Source organism: Panonychus citri, unplaced genomic scaffold, assembly GCF_014898815.1.
Source record: "Panonychus citri isolate SS breed McGregor unplaced genomic scaffold, ASM1489881v1 Contig00077, whole genome shotgun sequence".
Lineage (NCBI taxonomy): Eukaryota > Metazoa > Arthropoda > Arachnida > Trombidiformes > Tetranychidae > Panonychus > Panonychus citri.
Genome location: NW_026515482.1, coordinates 1,065,327 through 1,088,903, shown reverse-complemented (window position 1 = coordinate 1,088,903; position 23,577 = coordinate 1,065,327). Strand labels below are relative to the sequence as shown.

The window sequence follows — 23,577 nt, the reverse complement described above, 5'->3', positions numbered from 1 at the left end:
TTAACATGAACGAATGATAATATTTTCAATTGATTATTTAATTATTAAACAATAGTGGGTGGATTTAAATACTTTAATCAACAATTAGATGAATAATATTAAAGTAAAAAATTAACTCATCTGATCATGAATGAGGTAAATTCAATGATTAACTATGAAAGTAAAACAATTAAATCAACCCAAGTTCAAGGTATTCCCAGGGAATTGATTAATTTAATGATCAGAATCAAAAGGAGTGAAGAAAACTAATCAATAAGCAAATAGCAATTTAGCTTAACAATTAAATGTTGATCACCAGTGGGAAACAAAAACTAAGGTGACGAAAGTTAATTGTTGTTAATACTCATTGGTAGCCAATCGGTGTGAGTAAATTTTACAGTTAGAAAATGATTTTTGGTAAACAATTAAAAGGTCATTTAAATTTGATTTGTTTACTATCAGTGACGGTGATACTTTCTAATCAACCCTTGACCATCGTTGGTCAAGATTTGAATCAAGTTTGTTATGAAATATTTGGTTGTTTCACTTGGACAAAGTTTATATTTTTCACTCCTGATTCACCTGAAAAAATTGGTGCAACTTTTAGGATTTACAATTTATCCGATGTGACCACTGGCGATCGGACAATTAACTATCACAATTCAGTTAATTACGATCTGTTTGACAATTCAACTTCGGTTGTTTTCATAATCCATGGGTGGCTTGATGATGGTCAAGAATCTTGGTACAGGACAATGTTTAAACCGCTTCTGGGTAATTATGATCTTCTTGTTTCCGTTGATTGGTCTAAAGGAGCTTCCGGCTTATTGTATCCAAAAAATGTCGCTAATTGTCAATTAACTGGACGGGAAATTGGTTATTTACTTTATCGTCTCAACTCTGAACGTGGTCTCGATCTTGGGAAAGTTCATCTTATCGGCTTCAGTCTCGGTGCTCATATCGCTGGACTTGCTGGACGTTGGACTAAACAACAATATGGGTTAACTGTTGGTAGAGTTACAGGTAAATTAGTTGATTGTTTACAATTAGAATTTTCCGATTTTCCGGTTTTTCTTGATTACATGAATATTGATTTGAGTATTTCTCATTTTTATCGAAGGGAATTAAGTTTGTGAGTCAGAAATTCTGACTAATGGACAAGATTTAAAGAAAGAAATTTTCGTTTATTCCTTTTAATCATCGAGTCAATTTTTCTATTAACATGATTGCTTGTTAGTTTATCTTCAACAATTTTTTTGTTACTTTTTTTATATTAGTTTGCATATGAGGATAGGAGAGGGGAAAAAGTTTTGAATATATGTGCGGATGGATAGAAATCAATATGATTAATGAGAAGAGATATGAAAATAATGATTAATGATGAAAAATGAAAGAGAAATAAGTGGCAATAGTGAAGAAAATTGCAAAATAACAATCGGATAAATTGATGAGATCTTTACAAACAGAGAAAAATGTAAACATAAATCAGTTCGAAATGTGAAAACTGGATTAATTGTACTTTGTTTCGATTACATGAAAAAAAAGGTTTGGATGCTGCTGGGCCGTTAATTGATGGAACGATTATCCAATTGAACAAGACGGATGCCGATTATGTCGATGGAATCCACTCAAGTTCAGGTTCGATTGAAGGAATTGTCCTTGGTCGTTTGGGAACTAAAATTCCGTATGGGCACAAAGACTTTTATCCTAATGGAGGTTCAGATCAACCTTTCTGTCCATTCCCTTGGTTGGATATGAAATGTCGTCACTATGCAGCGATTAAGTTTTTCACTTCCTCAATAGATCAGTGTGATTATCAGTCGAGCAAATGTGATTCCTGGAAACAATTTACTTCCGGTGATTGTGATGATCAATCTACAATTAAAGCGAGAATGGGATTAAAAAGTAATCTAGATGATGGTGAGGGCTCATTTTATCTTAAAACAGGCAAAGAGTATCCTTATTGTTGATTATTATTAGAAAGAAATTGTTTACTGATCAACTTTTTTTCCTATTCTTCTTCAAGTGACTTTAAAAGTCTAATCAGTCTACTGATAATGTTAATCATCAGTAAACTTTAAAAAAAAAATGTCATCTCTTACCTCTGATTGCTTTTTATTGCTAATTATCAATTGTTTATTGCGGGGATATTATTCCGATGTCGCTGTCCGATTATGAACATCACTCAAATCCATAAGATTCACATATGAACTTTGAACACACCAAATTGTAATTTTGAGGTCGTTAATATGTACATAATTTGTTGAAATTGTTGATCTGTTTGATTGTTGAATCATCGTCGTTATTGTAAGATTAAAGTTTGTCTTGTTGATTTTTCGGTGAGAAAATTGAAAGAACCAGAAATGGAAGATGATTTTTAACTCGATTGTGGAAAAAAATTTGATCCGATGATTACACTTTAACTCGTTGCCTTTTGGATTTTTTTTGTTTGAAGATGTTGGAGAATAAAAGTTGCTGAAGATATATTAGATACTTAAAGCCATTTTTGAAGTAATTAAATAACGTGTTTAAGTTACAAAAATGTAATTGTCAATGCGATGGAACAAGTTGGTTAATGTGTGTGTATATATAGAAAATTTTTGTCAGGTTTGTTTTTTTTGAGTAATATTTGTTTGATGATTTGGTTATATAAAAATTAATCCATCACTATCGTCACCAATTGTCTATGTGGGGTTAAAGTATCTATCCAATCCGTTCTCCTCGAATACGTAATGCCAATTGCATGTCCCGAGCCATGATGGTTATTCTTTTCGCATGGATAGCACATAATTGGGTGTCTTCAAAAAGCCGAACAAGATAGGCTTCGGCTGCTTCTTGAAGTGCACTAAGAGCTGCTGATTGAAATCTTAGGTCTTCATATTCATATTGATGGGAAATTTCACGAACCAGCCGTTGAAATGGTAAACGAGGAACTAAAAGCTCAGTTCTCTTCTGATAACGACGAATCTCACGTAAGGCAACAGTACCAGGTCTATAACGATGTCTCCTTTTAACACCATCATCATTAGATGTACTTGCCTTCAGGCCTTTACCTTTACCTTTACCTCTTTTGGTTTCCAATTTTCTTTTCAACTCCTTCCATGGGGTAACTGATTTACGAGCCTTTTGAGGAGGTTTAATCTGTTGCTTTGTTCGTGCCATGATAAATAAACTACAACAGAAAACAAACACAAACAAAGAAAAAAAATACAAATAAGGTTCAATTTAAAAATGAATAACGAATTATTAAAATTTGAAACAAGAACAGGAAGAAAAAAGAAAGAGAAAACAAAAAAGAAAACAAAACCACTCACAATGAAATGTAATCCTTTTTATTGTAGACCTAATTTTCACTATAAAGCTTCGTGTTAGTTAATGTAATCAGAAGAAATTGATGATTTAATTAAGATGCGAGATAAAGATTAATTTAGATTACATGAGATTAATTTAGAAAGTAAACAAATTAACGTAATTGTCAAAATGATTCCATGAAAGAAGAAATTGAGCCTAAATATTGTACTTGTTTTCTACGTTGCCACTGGTTACCGAACTTCTCTCATTGGTCAAATCGAAAACGTGGGAGGAGCTACGCTTAGTGTTCTTTTTTGAACCTTTAGGAACATCGTTATTTAGAGACTAGTCTTTGTTTTCTTCATCCAACTCGTTTCACGTTTTAATCATTTACAACAATTAACTAAATTTATTTTCTTTTAATTTCTCTTGATAAATTATTTTGATAATTCTTGTTTTGTTCTTGGGTGAATGTTAGGTGGTTTTATTGTTCTTTTTTCAATTTGATTCTTCGTACAATTGGTTTTTCTTTTTTATCGGTTTTGTGATTTTGTATTTTGCATTTTGGCTTTTGGATTTTGGATTTTGTCTCCTTTGTTTGGTTTTAATTTTCAACATGGAAAACAAATCACCTCTTTTACCGCCACCACCGCCACCACCTCCTGCATCAGCTTGTAGAGCTGATGAAACACTTCAAATATTGGATCTTGAAAATCTTGATCTGACACTGACCACTTCTGATTTGGGTAAAAATTGTAAAGAGTTTTCTAGCTACGCAACCGATATTTCTAGTGTCAATGAAATGGATATGGCTTTTGTTGATTCTATTCTGGAATTGTCCAAATTTGACCTATCTAAACGTCAATCTTCCAAGTATGAATTATCTAAACTGGAACTATCAAACAAAACGTGAAATATCAAACCGAGAACTTTCCCAGCTCGAATCATCCATATTAGAAATGCCCAAGGACGGAATCTTAAACACCAATCATCCAACATGAAGATTCCCAAACAAGAGGTAACAGAAAACGAAAACGAAAATGAAAAACCAAAACCCGATGAGGTCAGTGAAAAGGTTTCCATCGGCAATGAATCACCGAAACAAGAAAATTCCAAACACGAATCTTCCAAACTCGACCTGGTCGAGTTCGCAACACCCGCTCGGCCCGAATTCAATATTTCGGCTCCATCTCCATTCACCTTCATGATTAACAAATTTTCCAAATAATTAACATTGATTACATCGATTTACATTTTTTTCTCTCTCTCTTCTTTCTAAATGGTATTAGTTGAGTTACTGAGTCTTTGGTTGATTAGAGGTTTTTGATGGTTAAAAATTAAGATCAGAATTGTAAATTGTTTTTCTGCGATCAATTTTCCTTCTAAGTGATTAGTTTATCAATCATCATAAATATTTAAGCTCCGATCTATTGATATTTGGGTCTTCACTACCTGAGGCTCTAATGTTAGAGGCCGAGGCAGAATGTGAAAGGCTTTTCGGTAAACCAGATGATTTAGTAAGATTTGATGTGATTATGCAAGCTTTTTTAATTATTGATGGTTGGCTAATTGTTAATGGCGGATTGTGTGATGGAACTGAGGTTTGATATTGTTGAGATTGAGGTTGTCGTTGTTGGTAAATAAAACGTTGTAATAGATTTGATGAAGAGGTTGTTGGTTTTTGTCGTAATTGGATTAATGTACTTGTCGTCGTGGTCGTGGTCGTGGTCGTGTTTATATTTGTTGTTGTCGGTGTTGGCGGTGGTAATGGTGAGCTTGAAGGGGACGGTGAGGGTGAAGGTGAAGGTGATGTTGAAGGTGGTGTTGAATGAAGGAGTGATATTAAAGACGAAGCCGATGCATTAGTTGTAGGTCGATATAAACGTTGAGTGATTGTTGTTGGAGTTGTTGTTGGTATTGTTGTTGTAGTTATTGAGGTTAAAGTTGAGGTTGAGGTTGAGGTTGTAGAGGGACTGGTAAAAAAAGCCCTTCTCAGTTCATTTAATGAGGGTTTGTGGCTAGTTGAAGTTGAGGTCATTGTTGTTGATGGAGTTGCCGATGTCATTGTTGAACTACGAGTTAAACCAAGATTGATTGGTTGTGATTGGGGCAATTGGAGAAACTGTTGAAAAGATTGAGATTGAGATTGTTGTAGTTGATGTTGCGATGGTGGCGGGGGAGGTGGAGGTGGATGCTGTGGCTTTTGGGGCTTTTGCTTAAATAATTGCGGTTGATTTTGTAATTGTTGAGATTGTTTGGATGGAATAAGAGATGAGCCAGTTAATCTTGATGCTTGACCAGGAGACAATTTAATTACAGCAGTTGATGTATAGTAAGAGGGTGATTGTGGATTATATTGTCGTAAACGATTCAAATCAACTACATTAGTTGGTCGGGGAATTTTATCACCACCAGTGTTTGTTATTGATTCCAATGTAGTGGCTGATGGATCTCGATTCATAACAATTATACTTGATTTAGATTTACGTATTTCCCTTGGTGGTTCAGGTTCGACATCTTCCTCGATACATTCATATTCTAATTCATCTTCTTCCTCCTCTTCATCGTCATCATCCAATCTCTTGGTTTCTTTGGTTAATTTAAGTGACAAGGTTGTTGTTGTTGGTGTAGATGATGATGAGGTACCAGGTAAATGGGGTAAAGTTGTTGATGTGACAATTTTTTGACCAATTTGAATTTGAGGTGAACCAAATATTTTGTCTGCAAGAGTGATTAATAATTGGACTACACGAGTTTGATGGACATTGTCCACTAGAGAGCATAAACCAGCTGGACCTTCATTGGTTCGTAAAAGTGTAGGACCAAAAACAATACCTAAATTGGAAGGTGGCATATTGTTAATTAGATGATTATCAGCGATACTTTTCAAATGATGGCACAGGTACGATAATGTTTGATAATGAATTAAGGGTAACTTTGAGGTTGCCTCTTTTAAACAGGTAACAATACGTTCAGTTAATCGTGGATCCTCCTCAGGTCGAGTTCGCAATGGATATTGTTTGGCAATACGAATAAATTCAGAATAAGCTTTGTAGGTTAACAATGGTTCAGGTAATTGACGAAGGTAAAGTTTGAGTACATTGGCAATCACATTTGGATGAACATCAGAAAGATCACCAACATCATTACCCTTCTCAAAGCTTCGGCAAAGCTTATCTACCCGAGATTTAACACCACTAACACGATAAAGTCCTTTAACACATTTACCCCGTTTCTCCAATTCGGTGACACATTTAACAACAATATAAGGTATCTCATCTCCACGAGACTTTAAATCAACACCAAAGGTGCTCATGTCTCCAAAAGTAATACCCTTCCTTTGACCACAAGATTGATTTCATCTGAGACCAAGGCATCCTTCACATCTAATACCAATGATTATTGCATATTATTCACTCCCTGATTCAATCACCATAAGAGATTACCTGTGAAAAGATGAGTTAAGATAATAATTAGAGCTCATAATCGACTTGCAACTGAAAGGTAGAGAGAGAGAGAAGAGGAAATGATAAAGTAAACAATCACTTCTACGCGAGAATGAATAATATAAAATCGATCATGTTGATTGGAGATGAAGAGAAACATTCAGTTAGAATTGAAATTCATTGTGAAATTTAAGGTAAATTCACAGAGGAAAAAGATAATGATGATGATGAGATGTAAATTAGATCAACGAGGAGAAAATGAGAGAATTAGGAAAGGATAGACAGAGAGATAGAAAGAGAAGACAGAGAGTTAAGGTTTACCCTAGAAAAAAAATCTCGAAATAGATGAAAAGAAACGATAATTAGGAGCATATTAAATTCTATTTGTGACTAATTAACGGAAAAATTGGATGAGCAAGGTGAAGAAAATTAGATGAAAATTGTCCACTTTACCTGAGAGATGATCAGAAATGAAAGAAATGAAAGGAAAAGTGTTAAGATGATGAGGAATAACAAGATAAAAACAAGGGTAACATGATGATGATGATGGAGACAAGAGGAAGAAAAAGAAGAGCAAGATGATGAAGATGATGATGCACAAGGAAGAGAAGATGAAGATAAACAGGGAAATTGGGTTCGAACGAAGAATCCAAACTGAGAGGATGGAGAAGAAAAGAAAGAGAAAGGGAAGAAAGAGAAAATTAGGAAAAAAAGTGAAACATTTACAAGAGAAAGAGAGAAAGATGAAGACGAAGCAGAACCAAAGTAAAAAATTCGAACAAAAATTAATAGAAATTTACATGAGCAATTTATTGATCATTTGAATAATTAAATTGATTGTTTACCAATCAAAGTGTCCCCATAGTTTGTCGATTACTTAATTTCGTTATAATTGTTTACCAAAATAAAATCTTCTCAAGGTCCAAATAAAGATTACGATAAATGAGTTAACTTTTTTTTTCAAATTTTTGGACATTTCATCAAATCGTTAAGGTGAAGATCATTCAATCCAATAGTTTGTTTGATTTTCTAGAAAATTTCATTAATAATAATTCTGTTTCCACTTAACCAGTCAAGTAATTAACTGATCATGTTTTCTAAGAAGATTATCATTATTAATAACAAAGTACCAATTGGTTACTAAAATAATAGATAATCACAATTAAGTTTATCGAATCTCTAAATTCTGTTAATTGTGTTTTGCTAATTGAATCTGATTCTTTAAACGATTCATTTAGCAAATTCAAAATTCTTTTTTCATTCATCTATTAAGATGTGAGATAAAGATTAATTTAGATTACATGAGATTAATTTAGAAAGTAAACAAATTAACGTAATTGTCAAAATGATTCCATGAAAGAAGAAATTGAGCCTAAATATTGTACTTGTTTTCTACGTTGCCACTGGTTACCGAACTTCTCTCATTGGTCAAATCGAAAACGTGGGAGGAGCTACGCTTAGTGTTCTTTTTTGAACCTTTAGGAACATCGTTATTTAGAAACTAGTCTTTGTTTTCTTCATCCAACTCGTTTCACGTTTTAATCATTTACAGCAATTAACTAAATTTATTTTCTTTTAATTTCTCTTGATAAATTATTTTGATAATTCTTGTTTTGTTCTTGGGTGAATGTTAGGTGGTTTTATTGTTCTTTTTTCAATTTGATTCTTCGTACAATTGGTTTTTCTTTTTTTATCGGTTTTGTGATTTTGCATTTTGGCTTTTGGATTTTGTCTCCTTTGTTTGGTTTTAATTTTCAACATGGAAAACAAATCACCTCTTTTACCGCCACCACCGCCACCACCTCCTGCATCAGCTTGTAGAGCTGATGAAACACTTCAAATATTGGATCTTGAAAATCTTGATCTGACACTGACCACTTCTGATTTGGGTAAAAATTGTAAAGAGTTTTCTAGCTACGCAACCGATATTTCTAGTGTCAATGAAATGGATATGGCTTTTGTTGATTCTATTCTGGAATTGTCCAAATTTGACCTATCTAAACGTCAATCTTCCAAGTATGAATTATCTAAACTGGAACTATCAAAGCAAGAGCAATCAAGTCAAGAATCTTCTATTCCTGAGCTACTCAAAAACGAGATTCCAAAACATGAATCATCTATCATTGAGATCTCCAAGCAAGAAAAATCTAAACACGAAGGATCGATAAACGAAAACGAAGACATGGCTAATAATGAGATGACTAAATTTGAATTAACCAACTTGGAACTATCAACAAAACGTGAAATATCAAACCGAGAACTTTCCCAGCTCGAATCATCCATATTAGAAATGCCCAAGGACGGAATCTTCAAGCACCAATCATCCAACATAGAGATTCCCAAACAAGAGGTAACAGAAAATGAAAATGAAAAACCAAAACCCGATGAGGTCAGTGAAAAGGTTTCCATCGGCAATGAATCACCGAAACCAGAAGATTTCAAACACGAATCTTCCATAGATGAGATGTCCAAACCCGATCTGATCGAGTTCGCAACACCCGCTCGGCCCGAATTCAATATTTCGGCTCCATCTCCATTCACCTTCATGATTAACAAATTTTCCAAACTGGCCTTAGCCACACCACCCGCTTCCACCCCAAACAAGCCTTGGTCCTCCTCGAACAAGCCAGTCAACCCGAACAACACCCCCACCCAAGAGGATGTTTCATCAATTGATCTGATACAATTCAGTTTGGATGAATCTAATTTTGAAACGTCCATCCAGTCAACAAAAAATGAATCATAAAGCTTTTAATTATTATAATCATACAATTATAATTGTTCAGAAAGAATACAAAAATATTGGATAAATAAAATTTTACAGTTGAACAATAATCTCAATATATTCCTTTTGATTATGTAATTAAGTTGATTATTAGCAATTTGTATCGAAAGAGTTTATCCAAAAAAGTTAATCTCTTTTTTCAATTGGATTAGATTTAAGTTATTTGTGTGTATTAGTTTTTTTACTCCTTTGATTTGAATGATTGTTTTTAAGCGGTGATGATGAAATTGATGACGATTAAAATAGATGAGTTTTTAATCACTAAAATGATACGAAATTAGCTTTTAGTCTCTTTGATTGATGAATTGGATGAGAAACTATTTTCTGTGTCTTGTTCAGCAAGTGAATCAAATGTTTGATTAAATGAACGAGATGCAGACATTTTCATTAGATTATAATCGGAAGCGGAAGATGACGGGGTAAAGGCCACTCCAGATGATCGACTATAAGATCGAGAGGAAATACTGTCCATTGAATGTGTGCGTCGAAGATTCGATATTTGAGAGATAATATTTGCTCGAGCTTCATCATTCGTCTCATCATCATTAGCAGCGAGTTTAAATTTCCGACTAATTGATTGTAAATTGGGCTCTGATATTGATAGACGAATCTCTGGAAAATATTTGATTAGATCAACTGGATCAATTGAATCATCAGGGTAATCTTTAATTGGCAAATCGGAGAGACACTTTTTCATATAAAGCGATTCGGCTTTTCTTTTCGTCCTTTCTTTTGTACGAACACCAACCGCTTTTAAAACGGAAGACATTTTCCTATAATAATCCATATGACCAGAGACAATTTCACTTAGATCAATATTACACATTCGTCGATCTTTCCAATCAACTGGTGCAAGTCCAGCGATTTTAAGCGTAGCCGTTGAGGTTCGATAGAGAAATTTGAGAAGCCAATCACCTCTACAATAGCCGTTCACCACACGACCAGAGACCACACGAGAAAATTGTTTCCATTGTTGAGCATTACCAGCGACGGGAGCACCGAGTAGGATGACATCTTCTATTATACCCTCGGAGCCTTTTCGAGAGACTAATTCTTGTAAACAATAAAAAATGGCTCGAGCACCAAGAGAGAAACCGATAAGAGTAACTGGTCTACGTCCTTGTTGCCGAGAAATAAGGATTTCTGCCAAGTGTTTTCCTACTTCAGCAGAGCGACGGATACAAACACCCCAAGGATTATCAATGACGGAGGCAAGAGTAACTAGTGAAGTGGGCCAGGCGATTGCCGCCATTATACCTGAAAGAATAGTGTATTTAAGAGCTTCCTGAGCTGCTACTGAAACAGCGAAACCGAGGAAATAGTCAAGGGCACGACCAAGTTCTAAAAGGAACGCAGATTCATAACGAATACAATATTGTTCTCTAGTGTTTTGAAGTGTTCGCCAAGGCTCTTGAAATGCTTTAGGCCCTTCTTCTGAAATCCAACCGGAAACGGCAATGGTTATGTGTAACTCACGACCATCGGACAATTTGTCAAAGGCAAACTCTTCAATATCTCCAACTCGTTTTTTCATCTTGTAGCCCGTTAAACCAGCACCAGCGACACCGAAAAGTGATCCAATCACAGCAATACCTGCCGTTGATCCGAGAGCAGCAGCACCCGCACCACCGATAATAGCACCGGCACCAGCGGCCACAAAAGGCGCTGCCAAACCACCAGTTAACCCGATAATCGCTCCACCACCTAATCCAGCTAATCCGATCATAAAATATCTTTTAATCTTTTTATTACGACGACGTTTAGCTTTCTCCTTAACATCTTCCTCACTTTCGGACGGAACATCATTGGTTAACATTTCAATCACTGATTCCTCGAAAAGTTCAACCAATTGAACAGGAACTCCAAGAACATTAGCTACATAAAGAACTAGAACTCGCATTCGAGAATCATAAACTCCTGTAGAATGAAAATAAAGAAAAAGAAAAAGAATTTAAAACTGATCAAAGAAGCGGAATTCCCATGGAATATGAGAAAAAGACAAAGTTTACCTTGTTTCTTTTCACCTGATTCTTTTTGTTTTGATAGCAATTCAATGAAAACAAAAGTTTATCAATAATTAACACACAATACACAATTAGGTGAACAGTAAATCAATTAGAAAATTCAACAATGAATAAAAATATATTTGAATAGAAAATTTACCTTCTCGAACTGCAAAAAGTACCAATTCTTCAATTACTTTTAAACAAGTTGTTTGTAAAATTTTCTCTTCCCTGAGCAGATTAGCGAAAGCGTTAATATCTCCCCCTTCACCGGACATGAGGGCATTCATTGAGTTTTTAATCTGCAAGGGAAGTCCGAGATGCTTAATGAGAGATTCCAACGTATCCTCACGGAATTGCCTTTACAATTAAATGGAAAATAATAGAGAAAATCATTAGAATAACAATCAATAATATAATATTACGTTAATCACAATGACGCAATAGCCATAAATAGATGAGAGTTAAATTGACATTTACTGAGCAGATGAACAATCATGATGAATCGTAACTATTATCAGGTAGAACTAAATTTAGATCAAGATGAAAACATGAATACTTGTTGATTTGTTTGTTAATTTGGTAACAATTTAAACATATGTTTGATTCTCATGTTTCATGTATCCAATATAATTAACTATTTATGATAAAATCTTAATTGTTATGAATTGATTGTCATCAAAGTTGATATGAAATAAATGTTAACTATTATATCTCATTTGTAAATCATTTGAGTTTGTCATTGGTAATACGAGAGAGAGAGAGAGAGAGAATGAGATAAATAAAAGTCACTCTAATTGTTTCCAATTGTAATTGTAAACTAATATTGAATTAAGAGTTTGAGGCTGACAACAAGATTCCATTGTTTCAATGGCGATTACATGGTAACTGTGGTAATATATTCGTTTCGATGATCGTTCACTTACTGGTCCCATTCGTCGGGAAATAATTGACAAAAAGCGAGCGCAGTGAGGCCACAAAGTGAATAAATTCCTGCATCACTGATTAACGAGGTTAATGGTTCACTTTGAGATGATAATGAATTGTATCCTGTAGATGATTAAGAAAAAAATAAACGATATTAGAAACAGAAAAGAAAAGTGAAAAAACTAAAGGGTTAGATTTAGATGATCTTTGAGGAGATAATTGTGAAAAGAAAATGTATTGAACATAATTACCAAGTGAACTAGGATTAGAACATGTTTCATCCGTATCATCCATTGTATTTAAATCACATCGTAGAAACACTGATTGAAATTAAAGAGAAAATTAAAATAAATTGTATAAGATACACAATGAGAATCTAAAATATCACCGTCATCATCCTAACCATTCATGTGTAGGTGGTGAATCGATTAAATGAAAGAAAAAGAAGAAGATGGAACAAGAAGAAGAAGAGAAGATGATGATGAGACTAGAATAAAGGCTTGGTGATTATCGTACAAATTCAGTGATTCATTAATTGTTTAGAATAAAAGGAAAATAGAAAGAGAGTAAATTGTTGATCATTTGCTCTCCTTTTCACCAAAACAAGAGTATGTTAACATTTACGTAGAGAGAAAAGGAGAGAGAGAAAGAGAGAGAGAGTTAGAGAGAGATAGAAAGAATCGAAGAATGAAATTATATTATATACATTGTGTATAGAAATTAAAACAGTCACTTTGCTAATAAACAATTGAAATTAAATCAATAAATTTAAAGAGGAAAAATAAACTCACCAAAATGATTTGCTGATCTTTTTACATGAACAGTTAATAAAACTGGTAATCACCTTGTCAATAGAAACAAGGTAATACCTTTTACATTGAAAGATGGATATCACTGTGATCATAATTTAATTAGAAAAGAAGAACAAATTAAATGATGATCAATGATGATTATAAATTGAAAAGACTAGGTGACAATTAAGTAGACATTAAATCAACAGGTTGACTGTTACAATTGGGCGAAGAAATGAAGAAGACAAAATAATCCAATATGGAGGAATCAACATATAGAAAAGAACAGAAGAAAAAAAAAGAAACAATGACAATGTTGATGGTTAATGTTAAAGAAACAGAAGATGAAGATGATTAAGGTAAAGATGTAAAAGATATTGATGATGAAGATGATGATGTAAACAGGTAAATGTGACAAGAGAATTTGAATTTATGGGAGAAAAGAAGAAACTGAAAAAAAATGAACAAATTGAAATGTTTGTTGAACCGAAATGGTTATCGAAAATGAAGAAAAGTGAAATCAAGTTGATTGTTGAACAGTTGATCAAGTTAATTGTGAAATTTTGAGACACTTAAAGAGTAACAAAAAATTAGAATCAATTAATTGTTGGATCAATTTGTAAGCTCATGTTGTTGACGTTTCCAATCATCAGAATGTTGTGAGTTTCATTGTTGTTGTTTTCTACTTTCTGGTTAACTGAAAGAAAGAGAAAAAGAAAGAGAAAGAGAATAGAATTTTTTGTTATTGTTTTTTTTTCTTCTTCTTCAACAGGTTGGCCTCATTCGCACTTCAAGTAAAAGTGATTCTACTGTTAATTGTACAATTTATTTTATCGATTGTTACAATTTAATTTCTACCTAAGTGTCCAGTTAATCTAATTGAATCACCATCAGAATATAACCTTGGATATTTAATTGGATAAATTGTTTTCTATTTTTGTTGATACAAAACATTCATCACATTTTCATCATTTCAATTGAGTTTTTTTTGTTTTTTCTTTCACGATTTAATCTTTTAATTGTGAGTGTGAATTATTTTGATGATTGTTGATTGAATTAGTGAATTAACTCACTAATTAGTGATTCTGTTTTGTTTTTACCTGTTGATTAGATTCTCATTTGATTCTTATGGTTAGATTTAGATCTGTTGTTGAATCAATTACTTTTTGTAATGATTAATGTTGTGTTTTTGTCATTGATAATCAATGATAAGCTTAACTATTTATCCATGTGAAAGTTGTTTGCTAATTTTGCTAATTAAGTTGTTCAGTTTTAATTAGATGAAATTGTTACAGGGTCAGGGTAACGATTTACATGTACATGGTTACATTTTGGAGATAAAATGTTTAAGGACAAATGAAGAATTGAGATTGAATGAGAGAGACACTTGAATTTCATGTTAAATTGATTTTCAATATTTTCTTTAATTTCTCCGGTGATTTATTGTAACCATCATTTAAGTTTACATATGAAATTTCAATTCTAACATGATAAAAATTGAGATTTAAGAAAAAAAAAATGATAGCATTTAAATGGTGTGAAAATGTTATGTGATTTACGGTCTTGTTGTTATGTTTACCTGTTAATTATTTTTCACTTTTTCAATTATAATTTATATTACATAATCGTACAATGGAAAATAAGGAGAAAATTAAGATAAATATTAGTGATTAAAGAAGATGACCAACAATTAATTCTGATTTCTTAATTTCTCACATCATTTTTTGTAGGAATTAATCATCAGCATAATTTAGAGATTGTTGAATATATTGGTCTTAATTTTTAAATATCAAGAGAAAGAAAGAGAGAAACTTGATGTTGATGAGCTTTTGATGTTTGTTTAGTACAATTATGTTTGTCTTCCCATTTCCTTTTCCTCTAATGCCTCTCTCACCTCTAATTGATTGCGTGAAAGAAAAGACAGAATGATAACTTAATTAACAGAAAAGACCCAAAGAGATTATGATAATCATCAGCATTAACATTTCTTCAACAAAATAATGGACTATCTCTGATGAATATCAGTAGCATGATGAGTTGTGATGAAACTTTTTCTTTTCCTTTAAACGAAAGATGAAACAATGATTATCCTTTTAGCGAGCGTGTTTATCTGTATATTAATAGGGTAGACCGGCTTTCTCTCGACACTTTTGCATCAACGCTCGAAGCATAAATTGTCTTCTTGATAATTCACGAACATTCTGTAAACCATAGAAACAAACAATTAGTACCAATATTAACAAGATGATTCGGTTCATTAGTATAAAAAAAAATTCTGTCACATTTACCTTGAGAAAAGCATCTAAATCAATGACACCTTTTCTTCGAGCTTCTCCTAAGTAATATATGGCATCTACAGTTGCATTTTCCTCAGCGAAGGCATTTAACAATCTAAATTAACAAGAGAGAAAGAGAAAACAGTAATTATATTGATCGATATTTCAATGGTTAGTAATTTAGATTTAAATTTGGAACCTACTGTTTATATAAAGGTTCTTGAGGACCAAACGCATCGTCTATGGCATTAACTTTTTGTTCATTTTCAAGTTTGACAATTAATTCATCAATTTGAGCGGTTTTTGTCTTGAGAGTTTGTTTACAATTTTCCAAATCAATTTTATCTTGTTCCATTCGTTTCATCAATGATTCCAATTTCTGTTTACCGCGACCTAGATCATCCGAGTATTTACCAAGTACATCATTCTCAGCGTAAACTCGTCCCAATCTTTCCCTTAATCTTTCCTTTACTTTATCATTAACTGCGGTAATCAAGGAAGCTCGAATATGCTCTTCGGTAATTGTTCTAGTATTTGCTGAAGGTGTTGAGGTTTGGCTGTTAACAGTAGATTGTTGATTATAACCAGTTGATGGTGGGTAACCAGGATATCCAGGATATGATGGGTTTTGGATTGGTGGATAAGATGAATCGGAATTAGGAAAATTACTGTATGGATATGATGAGGTTGGATACGGTGGATTAGCGCTTGGATAAGATGGTGAGGCCACAGAGGTTGAGACTGGCGGCATATTAACCGTTGTTGGTTGATTAGGTAACTGAGAATAGGCTGAAGGAATGAAAAAAGAGAGAGAGAGAAACAATCAGTAAATAAATCACATAAAGATGATAAATGAAAATGACTCAACTTGCTAGTTGATCAATTCAACTGATTACTTAGAGTAGTAAAAAAATAAACATCAATCTGATGTTGATTAACGTTTCAGAGAAAACATGTAATTCTCATTGAATCGCATCTATCATATTTCCATTAGAGAGGAGAGAAAGTGAGTGAGAGAGAGCAGAGGAAAAATAGTAAATAGAAACTATGGATTTGTAAATGAATTCTTTGTTCGCAACAAGAGATTCTAAGGAAAAAGTCTTACTCTTGATATGAACAAAGAGAATACAATTTAAGGAAAGAATTAGGATGAAAAAAATTCTTTCTCTATAACTTGTATATGAATAACCTTGGAATATTGAATTGACAGAGCATTCAGAGTCTTTGTCAGGGTGGTGGACAAGACTGGGTGTTGGTAGAGTTCTAATGATAGTAGATTATTACTTTGAGTTGGATAAGGAGGCTTAACGTAAGGTTGTTGTGGTTCCATTGGTGAGGTTTTTGGCTTTTGATAGACCGGAGGTGTTTCACCAAAAATGATTATCATAACCTGAATGGCACCAAGAATATCACTTGAATCTGCTTTCCAATCGGACAGATAGGGTAGATAAATTTTACCCTCATGATCAACATATTTAGATATTTTTATCGCCATTTCGGATGTTGGTCGTACATAACACATCGGCGGTGAATAGGGATGATCTTTTTGGACAAATATACCCACAGGTATGTGATAAGTGCTCCCTTTAAACGAGATTGGAATAGTTCCATGGAGTAGAACCAAATCTTGTTCTTTACCGTCGGAGAAGGTATATTTTTCCAATTTGGGCTGTAATCCCCGATAAAAGCCTAATACATTGGCGATGTCCTTTTTGGCTTGAGTTTGATACTTATACTGGAAAGAGAGAACAAAAATTAGAGTAAATTTTTGAGACAAAGAGAGAAAAAAAGACAGAACAAAGAGAAAAGGGAAACAGAATAGAATAGAAAACAAAAACAATATTCTTTTCTTTTCCACCTCAAATAGAATAGAAAATAATTTTCCTCTGATTCTTCTATAAGTCTCATTCACCTTTCAATTCTTTTAACATCTAATAGCCAATGGTCATTAACATTAACAAAACAAAAAGAAAACAATTGAATCAATAATCAATTGAACAAATTACAGAGATGAGATCAAATTAATATCAACTCACAGCTGAAGAGAATGAGAGAGTCTTGGCAAAGGAATAACATTGAAAAGGAGCAGCCTAATTGTTGATTATAATCAAATGAATAAAATCTACACATAGACAGTTTTAATTGAGTCTACAATTAATGAGAAGGCCAATAGAGACACTTACCTTGCATCTTCCTAATAACATGACCAAATTATTTTCCATTTTTAATTAGTAAATAAACTAAACACAAAAACAAAAAAAAAGATTAATCAGAAAGGAGAGAAACAACAGAAAGTGGTGATTGTGGTTGGTAGGGATGAGAATGATGATAGAAAATGATGAGAATGATGAGAGAGTGAAGATAGATGATGATAAGATGTTGTTGTTATAAAGAATAAAGAAAAAATCAAAATAAAATAACAGAGAAAGAGAGAGACTGAGAGAGATCAATGTAAATAACAAACAACCATTACAAACAGAAATGATGGAAAGAGACAATCAGGAGAAAGAGAAGATAAATTTCTCTCTCTCTCTCTCTCTCTCAAGGAAGAAAGAGGAAATTAGACAGAGCACAAAATAGACAGAAATGAAGAGAGAAGATGAAAGAGCAGGAAGATGAGAGAAAGGGGCAAATGTTAATTAAATGGAACAAAATCAATTTCGAATTAATTTAATTCGAAACGATTGGAAAATCGATTAATTGACCAAATTGATGTTCGCTTGGAGATTTTCTGATCATTTCTCTGATTAATTCCATGTTGTTGATTAGCTAATTTTCTTAATTATTTAATAGTTTAGGTTAATTTACAATTCGGCTCATTTTATTTCTGTTGTTCAATTGTTGAGGAATTAATTTTCTCTTTGATTACTTTCAACCAATTCCATTGCTGATTCTTTGAACAATTTAAATTCTCAATTTCTATCAAGTTAATTGCTAACAGATGAGACTAACAGGTAAACACAATTAACTTTCATCTTTCTCTTAATTGTTGGTTAAATTGAGACGATTGGTAAACATAATTTAAAAGATATTGAGTTTATTGACATTTTTTGATTAGTTTGATTCACTTTTAACAAACAATTAACTATCAAAATTTTGATCGCTTATTGATTTTCTTAATTGTTTTCATTGAACTTGAAACAATTTAACCTAATCAAGTAAATTTTTGTCCTTATTTAACTTTTTTGGAGAAAAGGTTGACAATTAAGTGATGATTTCTGTCCTTTTTTTAATCAATTTATTATTAAATTGTTGTGATTTGAAATTAATCAACTTTGATCTAGTTAATGGTTAATCATTTATGAAGGTTAATCAATGATTTAAATTGAACAATAGTTTTTATGATTAAGGTAATTGCAGGAAGAGGAAATTGAATCACTTAACAATTTAAAATGATAACAATTAGATAAACAATTAATCGAGTGATTTAACAACTCTACGATGTAATTGATGATTAGTTAATTGTTTATTGAATTATGAGATTTAAAAACAAAATCTTCAATTGGTAAATTAAAGATGATTAACAATTAGAGTGATTAAAAATAACTAAATTAAAGTAAATCAGTTGATTTAATAATAATTTAATTGAAAAATAAAAGTGTCACTTACAATTAAGTTAATCACCTTGAATTGATAACCAATTAGCACCAATAAACCATCAATAACAATAGACAAGGTTAATTGTTTAATCAATTGAATGAAACAAGGTAATCAAAGGAATGAGAAATTAAATTAATCACAACAATTAAGGGGAAGAATGAAAAAATTGTGAGATATTAATTGATAATTAACTAAATTAGAGAATTACAATTAGATTTAGTAAAATTAAATTGTCACAAATCATCAAAGCAATCCAATTGCAAATTGTAAATAAAAATGAAAATTAACATTGATTGTTAATTAAAACGAGACAATTGATTGTAATTAGTTTAGGTAAACACAATTAATATGAAAATTAAAAAGTAAATTTTGTTCACCTCGACCCAATCCTCTTAATTATTGCTGATGATGAGTGAAAACAATTAACTGTAAACCTTTTAATTAACTGATTGTTATTGATTTATTGTTTTCTCTTTCCCCAAACAATTAACTAATCAATACAATCATCTGCTCCCATAGGTCTTGAGATGATCGTCCAAGTATAAATACAATTTGATTGAAAGTAAATTGTCATCAGTAAAGTAAATTCGTACCAACAATTAACTTTAATTACTCTTTTGTTTTCTTTAATTTTATTTTCTCGAACTTCTAATCATCATTATCACCATGTCTTCAGCTGAAATCGCCAATACTGACCCTTGTTGTGAAGAGACTCATTGTGAGGAGGCTCTTTGTGAGACCGAGAAGTGTCATGATGCCCCTTGCGAAGGTGACAAAGGTGAAAGTGGACATTGTCATGAAGAGGGTCACCAATCAGAGGACAATTGTGGTCATCATGACGAGAAGCCTTCTGATGGTTGATTCATTTTCGCAGCGAAAATCTCAAGATGACCATCGCTCTGAATGACCGGATAGATGATTCAGTTGTGACCTTTTCCCATTCGAACTAAAAATTTTCATCTTAATTAACTTTTCTCCATCGAAATAATTAATTAATTTCTTCCTAAATGTCACTTTCATTTCTTTCTCTCTTTCTCTCCCGATCAATTTTCTTGTCCCTCTTGACCATCGATACTTTTGTCTGTCCAATTTGATCAATAAAACAATCAATTAACTATTACAACAATTAAAATTCATTTTATTCATTATTAATTTTAATCATTTTCTTGGTTAATTAACTCAATTGGTTTCCCTGAGATTTTACTTGTAAAATTTGGTTGATTAACATTAAACCAATTACGATAATTAGGTTGATTAACTGAATGAAAGGTCAACCGAAGGTTTAAATTTTTTTCAATTAGATTTGATTACTTAACAATCAACCAATTGGTAACAATCAGTTGATTTTATATTAGAATGTAACATTTCCGTATTAAATTTAATTAGTAAATTGTCCAAAGAAGGAAGAAGATGATTAAAGATGATGATTATCGTTAATTGCTGTTAAATTGCTGTTCATTTCTCGTGATAATTGTTGACAATCAATAACAATTTTCTGTGTAATCAAATCGACCATTTTTCCAATGGTAAATTGTTTGGACTTTTGTGAAAATCAACCAACAGGATAAATTGTATTTTCCCTTCAAATCTTCATAATCTACAAAACAATTAAGATTAACAATTAAAGAAAAATTAATTTTAACTTTCGATTGATTTTGTATATATAATCAATCTTAAAGTGATCATTTATTGATTCAGTTAAATTGTTTTTCTTTCTCTGCGTGTTTTTTTTTGTAGTTAATTTAGTGACAACATAACAATGAACTTAATTTACATTATAATTACTGTGACAACGATAATTTATCTGACCCATGGTCAAACATGGACACCAGCACCTAATTCAACTGAATCAGATCTTGATTATGTTCCTGAATGTAGTAAATGTGAGCGAATCCGTTTAATTGGTTGTAAGCGATCTAATTGTTTCTATCGATGTACTCGACGATGTTTGGACATTAATGGAACCGCTTATCACGGTAAGTGTAACAATTAACTTTCCAACCAACTGGAATCGAATGGAAAATCAGTAATAATAATAATAATCAATAATCTCCAACAATTAACAAGCAACAATTTCCACCATTTCTTTCTCAGAGGCCGTTCGTTTCTCGCTTAATGGAACATAAATATTTAACAAATGAACAAAACCCTTTCCATGGAATTAGATTTACAATTAGCTATCGAATGTTTCTCAAACAGTCATTAATTAGTTGATCATTAGAAATTAAAACTATCCTTTCTTTTAGATCTATTAAATATCTTGAAAATTAGGATGAAATCAGAATGACATTTCCGTGTGAATTTTGGGCTGTTGATGATGAGGATCGGCTGAGTGATTAATTGTTGTTGTTGTTGTTGTTGTCGACGATGAGGGTGGCACATGGGATGACGGATGAGGATGAGCTGAGGATGGAGGCGGTGGTCCAGCACCAGTGGAAAATGAAACACCATCTCCATCATCGAAAGTAGAGAGACCACAATTGAGAAGAGATTTAACCTGTTTAAATTTATTTCGAATCGATTCTAATGTCTTAACAGAATCTTCCTCGTGAATGTTGGTTCGATGGAAACGACGAGTTGATTCAAGTAAACTTTTCAAAGCGATAAGTTTCCTCTGCTTGGAATTCTCATCCTTCTCCAAAATACACAGCCAGGCATGAACGAACCCCTGATAGAATCCAATCTCAGCAGCAATCTGAGCACCTCGACGAACACCATAAACATAACCATCCCTCCAACCTGCTTCTTCACCCATACTATAGCCTCTTGTGAATCCCATTTGACGAAATTTTCTGCCAACAGATGAAAACAACAATTGAATCAAATTAAACAATAAAAACAATAGAAAAGCTTCGATGAGAATTCGCTTACCTTTGATCGCTTAGATTAATATCATCAAGAACTTCATTGAAATCTCTTTGAGTCATTGCTGGAGAACTGGAATTTTATTAAAATATAAATAATAATAAAAAGAAAATAAAAATAACATAGAAATCGAGATGTGCAAGTAGCGACATCTGTTCGCTTATTTGGTTAACTCTTTTTTTCGTCTTCGTTTTCAAATCAATTTCCTTTTATTTACTTTTCTTTTCTCTTGGTGTTTTTTTTTTTTTTTTTCTTTCTTTCATATTTTTCTAGGTTTTTTTTTGTTCTAGTGTTTTTATCGGTGTTTTTGTGTGTTTTTAGTGTTTGCGAAAATGTCTTGTGATGATGATCGGGTTGGTGAGAAAATAGAGAAAATTAAATCTACTCTTGCTACTTTTGCCGATTTTCCCAAGAAAGGAATTCTTTTCTATGACATTATGCCGATTCTAATTGATCCTATTGTTTTTCAATCGACATTGGATGTTTTATCAATTAAATTGTCCACTTTGGGTGATGTTGATGCTATCCTTGCACTGGAATCTCGAGGTTTCCTTTTTGGACCAACTTTGGCCTTACAACATAAATTACCTTTTCTACCGATACGGAAAAAGGGTAAACTTCCTGGACCAACAAAGTCAATCTCCTATTCACTTGAATATGGTCAAGATGTAATTGAAATTCAAGATGGAACAATTAAATCAGGATCGAAAGTTGTTATTGTTGATGATTTACTGGCCACTGGTGGTACTCTTGGTGCGGCCGTTAAGCTAATCAAAGACTGTGGCGGTCAAGTGGTCTCTTGTATGGTCATCATTGAATTGAAAGATTTGAACGGTTCCATTAACGTTCAATCACCAATCTATTCATTGTTAAAACTTTAAAACAGTTAATTGATCAACTATTTTTTTAACATTGGTTACATCGGATTAGTTATATTGATACATTCCTATTGTTTTGTATATTTAGTTTAACTATTTAACCTAATTTACTGATCAATGTTGTGATTTACGAGCTGATTGTGATTATCTAATCAATTGATGATCATTAATTTTACTCTGTTTAAATTAATTACTTTCTCTTATTGTTATAAGTAACCTAAATTGATTCACTAAATTTCAAGGTCTTGACTTTAATTTTTGTTTTTCTACTTAAATTAAACAATAACAATTAACAGACAATCAAAGCCCATCAAAAAAAAATTGGAAACTTGAATAGCAATCATAATAATTTTTCTGTATTATATCAACTTGATTAACTTTGAACAATTGAATCAATTGATTGTATTCATTTTGGGTGAATGTTAATTGTGTGGCATTGGAAAAAGTTTATCTATTCATTTTGAGAGCAATTGAAGTTAATTGTGATTAAGATGATGAAGGAAATGATGAGATTTGTTATGATATCATTATATTAATTTAGTTCTAAATGAATTAACAATAATGATCATCAATTGATGCTCATGATGTAATTTAAAGGTGATGATAAATTTAATCAGTATGATGATTAAGTAAATCATGTGGAGTTGTAAAGTTTTACAATTTTAATTGTCCAATTTGATTTAGTTTAAGGTTAAAATGAATTAGCATCAATCATACTCACAAGTAGATGACTTTT

The 23,577-nt window shown here is 32.4% G+C and overlaps 7 protein-coding genes across 11 annotated transcripts; 2 read left to right on the top strand and 5 right to left on the bottom strand.

Annotated features, from left to right (window-relative positions):
* Positions 1 to 194: 194 nt before the first annotated feature.
* LOC128387236 (pancreatic lipase-related protein 2-like) lies at positions 195 to 2,080 on the top strand. The gene is made up of 2 exons (XM_053346423.1): positions 195 to 1,002; positions 1,525 to 2,080. Exons 1-2 carry the CDS (start codon positions 387 to 389, stop codon positions 1,947 to 1,949), a joined length of 1,041 nt encoding a protein of 346 aa, XP_053202398.1. The 5' UTR covers positions 195 to 386; the 3' UTR covers positions 1,950 to 2,080.
* Positions 2,081 to 2,463: 383 nt separating this feature from the next.
* On the bottom strand, positions 2,464 to 3,474 carry LOC128387240 (uncharacterized). Its single transcript, XM_053346428.1, has 2 exons — positions 3,294 to 3,474; positions 2,464 to 3,151 (listed from the first exon to the last, which is right to left on the bottom strand). The coding sequence occupies exon 2, from the start codon at positions 3,139 to 3,141 to the stop codon at positions 2,683 to 2,685; it is 459 nt and encodes a 152-aa protein (XP_053202403.1). The 5' UTR covers positions 3,142 to 3,151; positions 3,294 to 3,474; the 3' UTR covers positions 2,464 to 2,682.
* Positions 3,475 to 3,719: 245 nt separating this feature from the next.
* LOC128387231 (rho GTPase-activating protein 29-like) lies at positions 3,720 to 8,107 on the bottom strand. Its single transcript, XM_053346418.1, has 2 exons — positions 7,170 to 8,107; positions 3,720 to 6,716 (listed from the first exon to the last, which is right to left on the bottom strand). Exon 2 carries the CDS (start codon positions 6,584 to 6,586, stop codon positions 4,676 to 4,678), a length of 1,911 nt encoding a protein of 636 aa, XP_053202393.1. The 5' UTR covers positions 6,587 to 6,716; positions 7,170 to 8,107; the 3' UTR covers positions 3,720 to 4,675.
* Positions 8,108 to 9,452: 1,345 nt separating this feature from the next.
* On the bottom strand, positions 9,453 to 13,957 carry LOC128387229 (transmembrane and coiled-coil domain-containing protein 4-like). 5 transcript variants are annotated; one of them, XM_053346411.1, is made up of 7 exons: positions 13,223 to 13,957; positions 12,835 to 13,021; positions 12,683 to 12,751; positions 12,431 to 12,554; positions 11,665 to 11,864; positions 11,511 to 11,531; positions 9,453 to 11,418 (listed from the first exon to the last, which is right to left on the bottom strand). In XM_053346411.1, the coding sequence occupies exons 2-7, from the start codon at positions 12,839 to 12,841 to the stop codon at positions 9,779 to 9,781; spliced, it is 2,061 nt and encodes a 686-aa protein (XP_053202386.1). In that variant the 5' UTR covers positions 12,842 to 13,021; positions 13,223 to 13,957; the 3' UTR covers positions 9,453 to 9,778. The 5 variants fall into 5 exon arrangements, with proteins under 5 accessions (XP_053202386.1, XP_053202391.1, XP_053202389.1 ...); XM_053346416.1 differs by having other exon boundaries at positions 12,820 to 13,021; positions 13,223 to 13,955; XM_053346414.1 differs by lacking the exon at positions 12,835 to 13,021 and having other exon boundaries at positions 12,683 to 12,829; positions 13,223 to 13,954.
* Positions 13,958 to 14,614: 657 nt separating this feature from the next.
* Positions 14,615 to 17,982, bottom strand: LOC128387234 (tumor susceptibility gene 101 protein-like). Its single transcript, XM_053346422.1, has 5 exons — positions 17,682 to 17,982; positions 16,783 to 17,233; positions 15,702 to 16,287; positions 15,511 to 15,613; positions 14,615 to 15,423 (listed from the first exon to the last, which is right to left on the bottom strand). Exons 1-5 carry the CDS (start codon positions 17,718 to 17,720, stop codon positions 15,340 to 15,342), a joined length of 1,263 nt encoding a protein of 420 aa, XP_053202397.1. The 5' UTR covers positions 17,721 to 17,982; the 3' UTR covers positions 14,615 to 15,339.
* Positions 17,983 to 20,730: 2,748 nt separating this feature from the next.
* Positions 20,731 to 22,129, bottom strand: LOC128387238 (protein LTO1 homolog). The gene is made up of 2 exons (XM_053346425.1): positions 21,970 to 22,129; positions 20,731 to 21,890 (listed from the first exon to the last, which is right to left on the bottom strand). The coding sequence occupies exons 1-2, from the start codon at positions 22,023 to 22,025 to the stop codon at positions 21,377 to 21,379; spliced, it is 570 nt and encodes a 189-aa protein (XP_053202400.1). The 5' UTR covers positions 22,026 to 22,129; the 3' UTR covers positions 20,731 to 21,376.
* A 50-nt stretch (positions 22,130 to 22,179) lies between these two features.
* On the top strand, positions 22,180 to 23,233 carry LOC128387239 (uncharacterized). The gene has a single exon (XM_053346427.1). The coding sequence runs from the start codon at positions 22,296 to 22,298 to the stop codon at positions 22,842 to 22,844; it is 549 nt and encodes a 182-aa protein (XP_053202402.1). The 5' UTR covers positions 22,180 to 22,295; the 3' UTR covers positions 22,845 to 23,233.
* Positions 23,234 to 23,577: the final 344 nt, after the last annotated feature.

Bases quoted from the DNA above. Each gene is read 5' to 3' on its own strand.
- LOC128387238 (XM_053346425.1), bottom strand. From the start codon at position 22,025: ATGACTCAAAGAGATTTCAATGAAGTTCTTGATGATATTAATCTAAGC. The intron at 21,891-21,969 runs GTAAGCGAATTC...ATCTGTTGGCAG, and splicing joins ATTAATCTAAGCGATCAAAG to AAAATTTCGTCAAATGGGAT.
- LOC128387229 (XM_053346411.1), bottom strand. The intron at 11,865-12,430 runs GTAAGTGAACGA...TTAATTGTAAAG, and splicing joins TTTCCCGACGAATGGGACCA to GCAATTCCGTGAGGATACGT. The intron at 11,532-11,664 runs GTAAATTTTCTA...CAAAACAAAAAG, and splicing joins ACTTTTTGCAGTTCGAGAAG to AATCAGGTGAAAAGAAACAA.
- LOC128387240 (XM_053346428.1), bottom strand. From the start codon at position 3,141: ATGGCACGAACAAAGCAACAGATTAAACCTCCTCAAAAGGCTCGTAAA.
- LOC128387231 (XM_053346418.1), bottom strand. From the start codon at position 6,586: ATGAGCACCTTTGGTGTTGATTTAAAGTCTCGTGGAGATGAGATACCT.
- LOC128387234 (XM_053346422.1), bottom strand. From the start codon at position 17,720: ATGGAAAATAATTTGGTCATGTTATTAGGAAGATGCAAG. The intron at 15,614-15,701 runs GTAGGTTCCAAA...TTGTTAATTTAG, and splicing joins CAAGAACCTTTATATAAACA to ATTGTTAAATGCCTTCGCTG. The intron at 15,424-15,510 runs GTAAATGTGACA...TATGGTTTACAG, and splicing joins ATTTAGATGCTTTTCTCAAG to AATGTTCGTGAATTATCAAG.
- LOC128387239 (XM_053346427.1), top strand. From the start codon at position 22,296: ATGTCTTGTGATGATGATCGGGTTGGTGAGAAAATAGAGAAAATTAAA.
- LOC128387236 (XM_053346423.1), top strand. From the start codon at position 387: ATGATTTTTGGTAAACAATTAAAAGGTCATTTAAATTTGATTTGTTTA. The intron at 1,003-1,524 runs GTAAATTAGTTG...ATGAAAAAAAAG, and splicing joins AACTGTTGGTAGAGTTACAG to GTTTGGATGCTGCTGGGCCG.